The 15,113-nt window shown below is 37.7% G+C and overlaps 1 protein-coding gene across 1 annotated transcript in view; it reads right to left on the reverse strand.

Annotated features, from left to right (window-relative positions):
* Positions 1 to 13,003, reverse strand: part of diaph2 (diaphanous-related formin 2) — a 559,427-nt gene extending 546,424 nt beyond the window's left edge. The window contains exons 1-2 of the mRNA XM_056270265.1: positions 12,942 to 13,003; positions 12,043 to 12,370 (exon numbers count right to left, since the gene is read on the reverse strand). Of these exons, the coding sequence (XP_056126240.1) occupies positions 12,043 to 12,129 (87 nt within the window). The 5' untranslated portion in view covers positions 12,130 to 12,370; positions 12,942 to 13,003. The remainder of the gene's footprint in view (positions 1 to 12,042; positions 12,371 to 12,941) is intronic.
* Positions 13,004 to 15,113: the final 2,110 nt, after the last annotated feature.

Here is a 15,113-nt window from a genome sequence, read left to right on the forward strand (position 1 = left end):
ATTTGAGTTAATCTGGTTTACAGCAGCCTGTGACTGTCAATAATAGACCTGAAATTTTAAAGACCTGTTTTGTGAAAGGTTTTTTTATTTTTGTAATTGTTTATGTTAAAACAGCACCTGCTTTTATTTAATCTTTTGGTTTTGTGAAAAAAGATGAAAGAACCATGCGTTAAAAGTCAGACGGCACTTAAGCTACTTTATGATTTGCTGTATGTCTGAATAAAAGAAAATAAAAAAAAAGAAACGTCCCTTTTTCAGGACTGTGTATTTCAACAATAATGTTGTAAAAATCCAAATAACTTTACAGATCTTCATTGTAAAGGGTTTAAACAATGTTTTCCATGCATGTTCAATTAACCATAATCAATTAATTAACATCCACCTGTGGAATGGTCGTTAAGACCTTAACAGCTTACAGATAGTAGGCATTTAAGGTCACAGTTCTAAAAACGCAGGACACTAAAGAGACTTGTCTACCGACTGTGAAAAACACCCAAAGAAAGATGCCCAGGGTCCCTGCTCATTTGCGTGAACGTGCATTAGGCATGCTGCAGGGAGGCATGAGGACTGCTGATGTGGCCAGGGCAATAGATTGCCATGTCCGCACTGTGAGACGCCTAAGACAGCGGTACAGGGAGACAGGAAGGACAGCTGATCATCCTCGCAGTGGAAGACCACGTGTAACAACACCTGCACAGGATCGGTACATCCGAATATCACACCTGCGTGACAGGTACAGGATGGCCACAACAACTGCCCGAGTCACACCAGGAACACACAATCCCTCCATCAGTGCTCAGACTGTCCGCAATAGGCTGAGAGAGGCTGGACTGAGGGCTTGTAGGCCTGTTGTAAGGCAGGTCCTTACCAGACATCACCAGCAACAACGCCGCCTATGGGCACAAACCCACCTTCGCTGGACCAGACAGGAGTGGCAAAAAGTGCTCTTCACTGATGAGCCACGGTTTTGTCTCACCAGGGGTGATGGACGGATTCGTGTTTATCGTCGAAGGAATGAGCATTACACCGAGGCCTGTACCCTGGAGCGGGATCGATTTGGAGGTGGGGGGTCCGTCATGGTCTGGGGCGGTATATCACATCACCATCGGACTGAGCTTGTTGTCATTGCAGGCAATCTCAATGCCTTGCGGTACAGGGAAGACATCCTCCTCCCTCATGTGGTACCCTTTATGCATGCTCATCCGGACATGATCCTCCAGCAGGACAATGCCACCAGCCATACTGCTCGTTCTGTGCGTGAGTTTCTGCATGACACTAATGTCAGTGTTCTGCCATGCCCAGCGAAGAGCCCGGATCTCAATCCCATTGAGCACGTCTGGGACCTGTTGGATCGCAGGGTGAGGGCTAGGGCCATTCCCCCCAGAAGTGTCCAGGAACTTTCAAGTGCCTTGGTGGAAGAGTGGGGTAACATCTCACAGCAAGAACTGACAAATCTGGTCCAGTCCATGAGGAGGAGATGCACTGCAGTACTTCAAGCAGCTGGTGGCCACACCAGATACTGACTGGTACTTTTGATTTTGAGCCTCCCTTCATTCAGGGACACATTATTCTATTTCTGTTACTCACATGTCTGTGAAACATTTTTAGTTTATGTCTTATGGTGTTGACTCTTTTAGTGTTCATACAAATATTTACACACATTAAGTTTACTGAAAGTATATTATATATATTTTTCTCCATTGCATCATATTACATTGAATCGCATCACGTTGAATCAAATCGAAATCGGATCGGATCGGATCGCACCGCATCGTAATAGTAGTGAATCGTATTGCATCGCATCGGTAGCTGCTTATATGCATCTTTAATGTATCGTATCGTTGGCTATGCATCGAGATGCGTATCGCATCGGCCTCAGCTATGGAGATGCACATCCCTACAATGCTCTCATGTTTACGTGAATCATTTCTCACCAGACTGCTTTATAAACGAGGGTCAGTATAAAGCTGGTTTTGCTAAGAATCGGTACCAATTATTCGTGTACCCGCTGCACCTCCACCTCCAGAAGAAGTGAGTGTAAAGTGTTATTAACCTTTATATTAATCTTTGCAAATCGCGAAAAAAAGTTGTTCATGACCATTAGCTGTAACATCAATCTGTCAATGAACTAACGTATACATCAGTAAACGCATAGCGTTCGTATCTCACTACTCTACCCTGCCAGTGCATACAAAAATAGATCAAAGTGAGATTACATTAACCAACCATTCAGAAACGTCCTGTTCGAGCCTTAATTGTCGAACTTCTTTGCGGCCATCATCTTGTTCCGGATGCGACTCCGGTTCAAACTGATACGGTTGCACAGATGTGTCCTCAGAGACTCGCGCTGCCATTCTTGTTCCAAAATATACCTCAACTGTTGTCAAGGTAACACTCCACGTGCGTTGTGTCAAAACGCCTCAAAGAACAGAGGGGCGGGGTGAGCAAAGCTCATTATCATTTAAAGGCATATGCACTGAAACGGCGTGCTGAAAACAGAGCTGTTTTTGACCAGGTAAAAGTTCTTACAATACTAATGAGAATTTTTAATAAAAGTATATTACAAAGTTTTCATTTAGACCCTAAAGATTCATATTAACTTGTACAAAAATGGCATTATATGACCCCTTTAAGGTTTCGCTAAGCTTTGCTGCTCTTATTTGTGTTTTATGTGTTGTTATGCAGGTCTTACTATATTTTAATCTGGTTGTTCTGTAAAGCACTTTGGTCAGCCTAGTGGCTGTTATAAATGTGCTATACAACTGTTGACAGTATTAGTCTCATGGGGCTGTTTACACCTGGCCACTTTATGCGTTTTCTCAGATCGGTTAGCTATCTGATTTATCAAAACGATTCCATTTACACCTGGTCACATAAATGTGTTTTCACAAAACGGATATAAATCCGATATTCAATTACCGCGCTATATGCAGATTTAATAGAGTTCACGTCACCGAAAGCAACAGATATGAGCTGCATTTTATTGATCATCAGCTAATTTCAAAATCAAAGACCGCAATAAGAGAGAGCGGCAACAGCCCTGGTAAGATCATTTCGTTTCTTTACTTTTAATCAAGATGATTGTGTGTTAAGCATCTGCGACTTACTTTCACTTTGATTTGCAATAGTTTGCACTTTGGCTTGATGAACGATGTTCATCTGCAGAGATGTGTGCTGCAGTAGCGCTGTCATATCTGGCTTATAACATAGCCAATAGCCTATAACAAGCTCACACACGTTTATTTTTTAGCATTGTTAGGAGAAGTAAAAGCATAAGGAGCAAAAGAGGACCATTTACACTTGTCCAGTTTCGTCTGGAATGCGGCCCAGACCACCTCCTGAAGTGGTTTGAGCGATCGGATTCAATTCCTTCTCGAATGCGTTTCGGAGGGCATTTACACCTGGTCTTTTCACGATCGGATAGCTATCCAATCACAGAAAACGCATGAAGTGGCCAGGTGTAAACAGCCCCATAGAGGAGTATCATGGGATAGGTTAGTACTATAATTTTAGAGTTTTTATTTAGTGGTGTCTGCCCACAGATCTGTTCTATTGATGTGTAATGTTGAGGTGTAAGAGGTGTTATGTTTCTGCACTCATAAATTTTTAGCAAATAAATAAAAAGTTTGTCTAAAAATAATTTTTGTGATGGTTTGTATTTTTTGTGCACTTTATGGAATATCAATGCCTCTTTAAGTGATGAACTCCATTACTTGTGTTTGTTTTCAGGGATAATAACAGACGTTTTATACTTGTGCTACAACTGTTTGGCCTGTGCTACAAAACTTTCAACCTCTGTAGCACCAGTGCTATGTGCAAAAAAAGTTAACGTACAGCCCTGCTTCTTATATGGCAATATTTTGGCTATAAGATAACCGACACTGAGCAGAGAGAGCAGGGCTGCCAACTCTCACTCATTCAGCGCGAGACTCACGCAATTGACAATGTTCACACGCTCTCACGCCACACATCCATTTTCTCACGCAGAGAAAAATCGCGAAGCAAAGAGTACACTGACACCGACAGACTAGACAGAGCAGGATACTGTTGAAGTGAAACAAATTCTTTCTCAGCTCTCAGATTCTGTCAATTTTATTATGAAATTAAAACAATAGCATTTTGGCGCTTGTAAATGTGACGTGACAGTCAGATCGTGGTCGTGAACTGAACATGTCTTACTCTTTACTAGTTAATAGTAAATAAACACGAATGAACAATTGGTGTATTGAAAGATACAGTACAACTTACTGAAATGTTTATGCCTCATACATAATATCGATCAATCAGTGTTTTTCAACCGCGGAAAGAGGTCAATAAAACAGCTGGAGAACAATGTCACATAACGTTACATTTACCTCAGGAAAGCCATTTAATAGCATGTTAGTTGGCTAGACAAATTATAGAGAGGAGTATTTTGCTAAATAAGTGCACTATATTAAATATTTATTATATTTTTACTTCTATCATTCAAATATTGTAACGTTGTTATTATAGCCTAGTAAAAACCACATTATATTTAATTTGAGTTGTTATTTTTAACCTTTAATAATAATAATACTAGCTGACTGCAGTAGCCTCTGCCTCTGCATGTTTACAGCATTAGGTGAGTTTTTTTTTTTCTCAAGAAAAATTAACATGTATCTAATGTAGCTAATATTTATCCAAATGAATCAATATTGAATCAAGATTGGAATCAAATCACAAGATTTGAAATCGTGAAATTTGTGTCAAGCAATACTAAAAACACTAGCCTAGCCTACCAGTCATGTAAACATTGTAACATGTTGTCACTAAATTTGTTTTGACAATCACAATACACATCCTGCTTAAATGTCCCTGTTTGTCTGGACAGAATGTTCAAATTATCTTATTTTCATGAGCATACTTGTTCTTATTTATAGTTCTATTTATTTTATACTATTGTATTATTGAGACAATAAGAAGTTTGCAGTAATGCAAAGAAGTCATTATTTCCATTTTGTAAAAAAATATTATTTTAATTTGAAAACACTGTGCATTTAGTTGTTGCTAGTTTGAGTTGAGACACATTTGACCATTATCACTAATCTGTGTGTACATTTTCCTAGAGAACCAAGCAAGTTGACTCATGAAACCATTTGTTTATTATATCGCAATCCAGTCGCAATATTGACCTCAATAATTGCATATGACATTTTCCCCAAATCGTGCAGCCCTACTATGAAGTCACGAGAATACTTTGGGTGCGCAAAAAAACTAACCCTTTAAGCTGCTTTTCCACCGTCGGGCCAAATGATTCGAAGAACGGTAAGGAACGGTTCCAGTTATGTTTCCAATTAAGCCTGGTTTGGCAAGGCACGATTACAAACCTTTCTCGGCCTGGAATTCTCAGCACTATTAGCTAACCGTGCCGATCTGAGCTGGTAGAATGTGTGTTGTGACGTCGCCACCCAGGATTGGTCACTTGTCTGTTGCCTGGCTACCAGTTTCACTAAAAAATAGGAATGCACCGATACCACTTTTTCCAGAACAAGTCCGATGCCGATAGTACTTTCATTTTTGGTACTCGCCGATACCGATACCGATAACGTAAACGATACCTGTATTTTCACTGCATTTGCCATAAATCAAAAGAATATAAATCATATTCATTCTCACTTTCTCAGCACATGTTATTTGAATTAAAAAATGAACTGTTACCTGATTTATGTATAACGAGTGGTTCCCTACATTATTACAGGATGTTTGCAGGTCAAGAAGTTTCATGAACACAAACATTCAAAGCGCGCACCCCGAAAACCAGCGTCTCAGACAGCGCGTGAATACTGAATTCAATTGAATTGTCTTTCACGTCTTGCGCTTGTACGGACGAATTCACACAAAATTATGTAAAAACGCCTGTCTTGGCGAGTATCCTAGTAAACAAAGTCGGTTATATCTCAAGTGAACGTAGACAGTATATTCAAATTGGGTCCGTGCGTTCGGTCTTAAAGGGGCAGCAGTTTAATAAACCTGCTGCTGTGTTTTAATGTTAATCAAACAATGGACAAATAAAGTACTCACTGCTCTTGATTAAATAGGCCACCCTTTTCAACTTTAAAAAAAGATCCATCTTGATTTAATTTATACAGTAATAAATGTGCAATTTTTTTCACATTTGATTACTTTATTCAAATTTCTGTACCTGTTAGATCTACCCGAAAAACTCTAAAAACACTGTTTATTTAATGACTGCTTACTTGTCTTTAATAATGCTTTAAATTCACATTAATTAGGCTGGTAGTTTTTGTTGTAGAATCAAAATTGGATTAAATAATTGATATTTCACTGGTACACTATAAACATTTGTACCACTGACCCAACCCTGAGCACTGAGCCCTTCTGGAGTTGCTCTAAATATGTGCTGTGCTATTAAATGAAAGATAAAATATGATAGAGCAATATAATGAACAGTGAAAGTAACAGAAGTTCATACAATGCATTTTAGCAGGCTTAATTAAGCATGAAAATAACTGAAGGAAATATATATTTGATGAATAAATTAAGCCAACGAATATGATTTATATTCTTTTGGTTTATCTAATACATTTAAAAATTACAAATGCAGTGAAAATACAGGTATCTATCGGTTACGGTATCGGTATCGGCGAGTATCAAAAATGAAAGTATCGCCATCGGACTTGTTCTGGAAAAAGTGGTATCGGTGCATCCCTATTTTTTAGTGCATACTGAGCGTCACGATCCCACAATTTACCCATTCATTCCAGCCTGTATCCACTTTTGTCTCCTTAAACGTAATTTTTTGCGGTCAGTAGCTTATAAAAACTTATTTCTGGGTTTTTTAGCTTGTTTGCTGAACACCTTGTCACATAGCAGCTTTTAGACATTGCTTTGTTTTTTTGTTATAAGTCAGAAATGACAAGGAGGCAGAAGTCAATGGAGACGGTTGGATTGGTATGAATAATTTTTTTTTAAACAGAAAAAAATAAGAATAAGAATAAGAATTAGAATAAGTAAAGCTGTTTGTTGTTGGGATGACAAAAAAAGTTTAAAAGTAAAAAATTAAAGGCTGATAAACATTTTTAGGCTCCTCATGCCTCAGGGGTATAAATGCGCTCGTCAATGTCAAAATGATCGAGACGGCCAATCAAATCGAAGAAGGCGGGTCTTACTGTTCAGCGACCGACAGTAATAGCCAGTGGCGATCTTAACATAGAGGCATAGGTAGGCGGCTGCTTGGGGCCCCCTACCAGCAGTCGTAGTAGGGGGGCCCCAATCAACCTCAAAAAAAAAATAGAAAAGAAAAGAAAAAGCCCCTTATCATCATGAACGCTTCAAAAGCATAGTAAATGTTATTAATATTCTTAAGAAATACGTTGAAATGTTGAAGTAGTAGTTAAAATGTCCAGTTCATGGTTATCTGTCCCTACACATAACACCCCCTACTTTCACAATAAAATGGACTAGTCCGTAACGGTGCGCGGCGCGAAACCGCGAAAGATAAACATGACAGGAGGACTGGGAAGTACACAATGAAGCAAGACGAGTCTAAACGCGAAAATGAAACGAAGCGGCTCAAAAATGACAAACTTTTTTACGCCTACTGTTGGGGACACGTGCCGCTACAGCAGCAGCTGTGAAGTGACGCTAGTTGAGGATAACGTCTATACATCCTGTTAGACAGAAAGGGCAAAAGTAAATATGACATTTATTATGGGTTTATCTGATGATTGTTTTAAGTTCACGTAAATTAAAAGTTGTTATATATTTTTTGAAGCCTAACAAAATGTAAATTTTTTGGCTTTCAATTACACTGTAATGTTGGATGGCTGGCTTAATGTTTAAAATTAGGGGGAAAAATCATTTTTATCCAGCAGACATCAATAGCTATTAGTATCAGTGACACCGACCTTCATTCATAAAAAGATGCCATTAAACAAGTAATTTAAAATATAGGCCTACTGTCTTTATGTTGTCTCTACATTCATTTGTAGATTAACTGTGAAATTATTACATTATAAAATATATAAACTAATACAAACCTATAAAAAAGTTTGTTTGCAGAATGTTTGAAATGTCAATCTCATGTGCAATGCCAATTGCAACCTCACTCACTCATACAAAGTCAATTATTCATCTTGGCAATATTTGCTAAGTATATGGCTGTTTGTGGGGGTTTACCCTAACTACTTGTCTTGCTGGTTATATTGATATTGATTTGATCTTAAAATTTTGGCAAAGACAGGTGTTATCTGAAACCTTATTCTCTGTTGGGGAAGGTTTTTTTTCTCCTCTCCAACCTTTACTTCCCCGTAGATTAGCTTTTCCTACCATTCAGTCGGTAATTTTTTTTTTCCGTTCTCATAAAGATGGGATGGGGGGCCCCCCATACGTACCTTCACTTTGGGCCCCCAATTTGCTAAATCTGTCACTGGTAATAGCCTATGATGCAAACCACCTTTTATGAATTTTCACAGTTTTGAATTGAAAATATGCTATCGTGATTCATATAATTCATAACTCAATGTGACGAGACAAACAAATGTTTGCATTTTCGGCATATTAGACGAATAAACGATATAACATAGGAATTAATAAGAGTGAATGTGTGTACATTTTAAAATAAAATATTATTTGAAAATAGTTTAAATTGATTACTTCATTAGACTTAGAACACCATCTACCATTCCCCCCAACCAAATAAGCCTAAGTTACTGTTATACATCTACTGACAAACAAATGTATTACATGCCATTTCCCATAATGGGTGCTATAGAGACAAACTTGTTGCAGAGAGAAAACTAAAAAGACTGGATTTAAACTTCACCACTCTTTAGGTGCATGGGTTCCTTAATTTTGCCGAAAGCTATTGTGTAATAGCAGAAGTTCTGGACGTCTTATGTGCGCAGAAAAGTTAGGCAACAGAGAACATGCCTGGCACCAAACCAGCAACAGGATGTGCAATAGTGAGATCACTAGTGTGTAAGAGAGAGTGACATCAGTGTTAAGGCCGGACTCAAAACCTTGCACAAAAAAAAAACTGTTTTCAACATAGCTTGACCATGAAAATATGAATCTTTTCCATCACAGGAATAAATAATATTTTAAAATATAATAGAACATAGTGGTAGTAACACTTTACAATAAGGTTTCATCTGTTAACATTTGTTAACATTAATGTGTTAACTAACATGAACTAACCATAAGCAATACATTTGTTACTGTGTTTGCTAATATTTGTTAATGTTAGATAATATACAGCTGCTCATTGTTTGTTCATGTTACTTCACACAGTGCAGTTAATGTTAACAATACAACTTTTGATTTTAATAATGTATTAGTAAATGAAATTAACAAAGACTAATAAATGCTGTAAAAGTGCAGTTCATTATTAGTTCCTGCTCACTAATGTAGTAAACTAATGTTAACTAATGAAATCTTATTGTAAATTGTTACCAAAATTGTTAATGTAAACAGTAATAATAATTCACAATATTTCTGTTTTTACTGAGTATAAGAGACTTCTTTCAACAACATTAAATAAAAAAATCGAACCAAACTCGTAGTGTATACATATAGTGTATTCATTACAGAAATTATGACCGGCTTTCCCTGGTCTAGAAATTATACATATACGTCATATACAGTATCCAGGTTTTCCAAGACTGTGGGAACCCTGGTTCTTAAAAATTACAGTTGTTAAGCTGTTTTAGCTTATTTTAAACAAACACCCTTGAACCATCTTGCACTAGTAGACAAAGGGTGCGTCTCAATCAGCTCCCTAGTTCCCTAGATCATGAATCAGTATATTGCGTACACGAATTCGGACACTGGTAAGGACCCTGACTCACTACAATTGGGACAATGATGGCACTATTTCCGGAGACATGGTAACTAGGGCTGAACATTTAATTGCATTTGCGATAATAATATCGCAAAATGATGAAACAAGATTTTTTTAACCGCAAAGGCTGCGATTACACTCTGGTTACGTGACACGAGAGAGTAAAGCAGTTTTTTCGAGGAAGCATTAACTTGGCACATATAGGCCTGGCCTACAGGAAAGAACAGCTTATGTTTAATCTATCTAATATTGTGTTGGTCATACTATAATGATTTATTGTTTGTCTTTGTTGAATAATACAGACGATAAAGAGCTTAATAAAATAATTGCATATTAAATCACAATATTGGTTTAAAAGAAATAGGCCTATATATTGCAATTAGCTTATTTTCCAAAATCATTCAGCCCTAATGGCAACATCCTCAATGTACAACATCACTACTGGTATTTATGAACAACAGCAGCACAGATATCTTTCTGATTAAGACGCACCCAAAATGTGGGGTGTTTTTAACTTCACGAGCCACACCCGCTCCACTCATGGAGGCTTCCTAGCCGTTCCCTGGGAATAAGAGGATATAAACTAACTAATCATAAACAAGTATTACAACACACCCATATGCCTCAGAATTTCAGGCAGCCTGGGACACAAAAATAAAAGTTTGTGGTAATACCCCTACCACACTACTTTCAGCACACTGTTCAACTACTACACACTGGCTATAAGAATGTCTACATCTGACTCCCAAAGGTTTACATTCCACAAAGTAAATGGGGCTCATAAAGGGATGGATTCCTGCAGCTCCCAAAAAAAATGCTGTCATTATGAAGCTGGTACAGGTTCATTTGACTGGACACAAACAAGTTACAATGCGTATGCGGATTACAGACATAGACACTTAGTCACCTCGCTTGATCTGGAACCCTACTGTGACAATAAGCTCTGTCCAAGACATTACAAGATGACTAAATGATCTTCAGACTGCTTTGTGAAGTCTACAGTCAAGGCCAACTTTTTTGAACTTTTGGGAAGGCAGTAAGTAAGTAATTAATACATTCATGAGGAGGCAACTTGAAATAGACTGTCCTACATTCAGTAGGCAGCATGCATATTTAGAATTAGAAGTCAAAGCAAATGAATCCCAGGTCATTAAAAGAGCTATATGAAATAGAAGAAGGCTGTGGAAGAGCGATGAAGTAATAAGTTCTACTTCCACACAGGTATGACATACGGTAATACTAAAATACTTGGCTCTGTGTCAAACAGTTACCTAAATACCTAAGTTAACACGCTTTACTAACCAACAACACACTGTTCCGTTACTACTGACACCTTTAGTTAGCTGTTAGTTTTCTTAAAATAACATGATGGCAATGATAAGCTTGATGCTAGACAAGTAACAGTACACAACATACAAATAACTTCATTATGTATCACATGACCTTTCTTTACCCTGAGGTCAGTAAGACAGCAAACTTTATCCACGTTATAAAACTTTCAAAAAGGCAGTCAGCATGAACTGAAACAAACAATTCCAGTTTCACTACTAAGGCTTCATGATATATGTAGCTAGCTAGCTATCCATGAAAGTTCACAGGTATCACAAACACTACTTCAGTTCAGACCCCACTGACACTCACAGAGTGTTTTGACAGCACATTATCACGAGTCCTGTGAAGTAATACACTGATAGGTTCAACAGCTGACTGAGACCAGAGAGTGCTGACTGAGCCTGTAAAATCTTTGCAGTGAAAACATGCTACAAGTTTGAGAGAAACTTTGATGATATATTTAACAAAAATGATCAAATCCTTCACTGCTACAGCTGTCTGGATGCATACTAGAAGTAGAAAACCCAAATAAGGTTTGAAAAAAACTTTAACTGGGTCATTGCACAAAAAGGGTTCATTTTGTGTCCATCATGAACATGTTTAAACAATAGCTTTAACAATAACAAGCTGACTCCAACTTATATGGAGTTGTTATAGGCAATTCTAATAACATCAGTAAAAATACAGAAGCTTTATTTTTATTTACGTGTACCTTCTTGTCCATTTTAGTACGAGAAAACCTGATAAAAAAAAAAACTGAAAAAAACCTGATGGTGGCACCGATGTTGTGGAATGACCCTTCGAAAGACAAAATCTCATACACTTTGTGTGACATACCTAAGAAATAACAACAACAAACAACTGAGTTCAGAAGCTATAATACATACCAGTTTTTTGTTTTTGCTCTCATCCTCACTGGATTTCTTTTTGGAGGGTTTATTGGGGTCTTCCCCTCCAGCTGCCTGCTGATCCATCTTTGGAATGAAACTTCACTTGAACAGTAACTTAGCTTAGTTTGTCCCACAAGTTTGCAAACACTTATGAAAAATCACGTTTCTTCAAAAGCCATGCCATCCATGAGGAAAAACACAAAAATATGAGTTGGATCCAGAACTATTCCAAGCACCTATCCACTGGATTATGATAACATCTGTGTATGAAGTTGTCCCAAAAAGAAGGTGAGATGATATCCAGTCCAAATCAGCTCCTCAGAGTCTGTCAACAACCAATTAACATGTTATAAATTACATTTCGGAGGTGTTTTATACTATAAAATGCATAAAAGCACATGGAATAACTGCAATAAGAAATAGTACAGAGCTGTATAAACAGCTTCTGAACTTTTGTCGACTTTAATACATCAATGTAACATTAAAACAGCCATCTGACGAGACACTATTGCCATTTTAACAACGGGTTTAATACATTAACGTAATTTCACATTCAAGGAATTATATATAGTATGTCTATTACAATATAAATACATTTCAGCGTCTCGTAAAAAAAATTAAAGGAGGTCTGGGAGTTTTATGCAATATGACATGATATTTTATAAAATGAACACAACTGATTTTATTCAAAGGAGAAATGACCGCTGCTATCCAGGCGGTTACTTTCACACAGGAAACTGTTATTCCAGCGCTATGAGGCTTAAAGTAAAAGTGTACAATAAAGACATAGACTCTAAACGCCAAGTCTGCTTATATTAACATAGCGAATTAGTATTAAACAGCAAAATAGTCACACAATGATAAATAAAACTCACAAAATCTCATCCAAGGCTTACCTACACAACCAAACGCACGAGCCAGGCCCACTATTGTCCCCGCCTATCGACGCTTCCCAACTGCTCACAAATGATCACGTGGTAGAAAGATTCCAGCTCTGATTGGGCAATTGACCTGTACATCTGGACCTTCTCTACTACAACTGACTGCCATTGTATATGGATTGGCTTCAGTCAGTGGATGATTAATATTGTTTGCATAGCAGTGCAAATCAGTGTATTTGTGAAAAGCAATTATTCTTATGAAAAAACGTTTGCATTTAATCTCATTTAGTCTCTATACAACTGTGTAATGCATTTAATTAATGCATGATAATGATGATATCATATGATGTTTAATCTTTTCCTCATGTACTTTTTTTTTTTTTTTTGCAAAATACATGTAAAATGTATGATGTCTGTGAAATATTCCCTAATTTTCTCAAAAAACTATTAATTCAACTGAAACAGGAAGTGACACTGAAGATATTCCCTAAGAGGATAGTTCACTCAAAAATGAAAATTTTGTCCAAGTTGTTCCAAATCTGCATTTTTTTTTCTTTCTTCTGCTGAACAAAAAATAAGCTATTTTGAAGAATGTTGGTAACCAGACAGTTGACGGTAGCCATTGACTTGCAAAGTAGGAAAATAAATATCATGGAAGTCATGGTCAACTGTTTGGCAACCCACATTCTTCAAAATATCTTCTTTTGTGTTCAACAGAAGAAATAAACTCATACAGGTTTGGAACAACTTGACGGTGAGTAAATTATGACAGAATTTTCATTTTTGGGTGAACTACCACTTTAAAAATGCTGTTCCACTACTGTATGTATGTTGCACACCCAACAGCCCAACAACAAAATAACCCCACACAGAAACCATACCCACCATCTCAGTACATGAGAACTGTAATAGACCAATCACAGAAGTGCATCTTGTGTAATTCCAAGTGCTTATCAACTTCAATGTTGTCCGACAACAGATTTTTTCTTATTACGTACGGGTAATGTGAGACACCCCCTGTATCTAGTCAACGGAACACATTTGTGGTCATGTGACCATTATGTTTTCAAGCCCATCCCATTTCCCCTTGGCCATGAAGGAGAGGACCTCATGATGCTGTGATAAGCATGTTTTTTTCACAAAAATATTTGTTTTGCATGTAAAAGTAAATTTTCTTGCTGTCAACTTAATCAACTGTTGTGCCAAAGCAAATTGATTCAGGTAGAAAAACTTATATCATACATGTTGATGAACTATTAACATATAAAACCATGTGATGATGCAGCTGAAAAGTATCCTGAATTACTAAGAGAGATCGTTTTTTTCTAAAATGTGGCAGTGGGGTAAAGTGAGACAAATGCTGTGGGGTAAAGTGAGACATGAGGCACAAGTTAAGTTTAGTCTTAAACATATTTTAATGTAATATAACATTACATATGTTTTATTTTTTAATGTCATAAACATTGTAGAAAAGCCATCATGCCAAGGTAATACACCAGGAAGACAACCTGGGGCAAAACACCCCTCGAGGAGATGGAGAGTGCAGCCGCTGAGGTCAAGGAAGGAAAGAAGTCTATAAGGGCAGCTGCAAGGGATAGAAATATTGACAAGCCTGACAAGATATTGAGGAGGAGGAGCCCTGTTTTAAAAATGTGGAATATTGAAGCCAAAATTTTTAAAACGCAGTGCAGCTGCACAGCAGACACAGATGAACGACTAGTGCGGTCATTGGATGTGCTGCGGCAACTGCACGAACCTATGGCGAGGCGGCTCAGACGCAAGAACCAATAAGGCTGCTTCGCGCCCTGGCATGTCGGAGCCCTCCAGAATGGGTGTGGCCTAAGCCTTTACATTGGCCAGTTCAGCCAAAGGTAGTCAACTGAAGCAAAATCCCCTGATCAAAGCCACATGAACGTGGAGGGTGTACGACCCGCGTCCAAACGCCCTTGTAAGAAGGCGAGTATACTCAATACTTCGGACAAATAGGGGTCCAGGCTCCTTGCAGGGCACCAGCCAGAAAATACCACCCATTTCCAGGGCAAACATAAAAGTCACAGTCAATATGTGTGTCAAAATCACTTTAGATCTCATCTGAAAAGTAGCTGAATAACACTAAAAGGGAATGAAATACAAATAGCTCGAAGTACTTAATGTTTATTTGGTCACAAAAAGAGTGTATGAAGCAAC

This window comes from Rhinichthys klamathensis, unplaced genomic scaffold, assembly GCF_029890125.1.
Source record: "Rhinichthys klamathensis goyatoka isolate OS25496 unplaced genomic scaffold, OSU_Roscu_1.1 h1tg000301l_1, whole genome shotgun sequence".
NCBI classification, from domain to species: domain Eukaryota; kingdom Metazoa; phylum Chordata; class Actinopteri; order Cypriniformes; family Leuciscidae; genus Rhinichthys; species Rhinichthys klamathensis.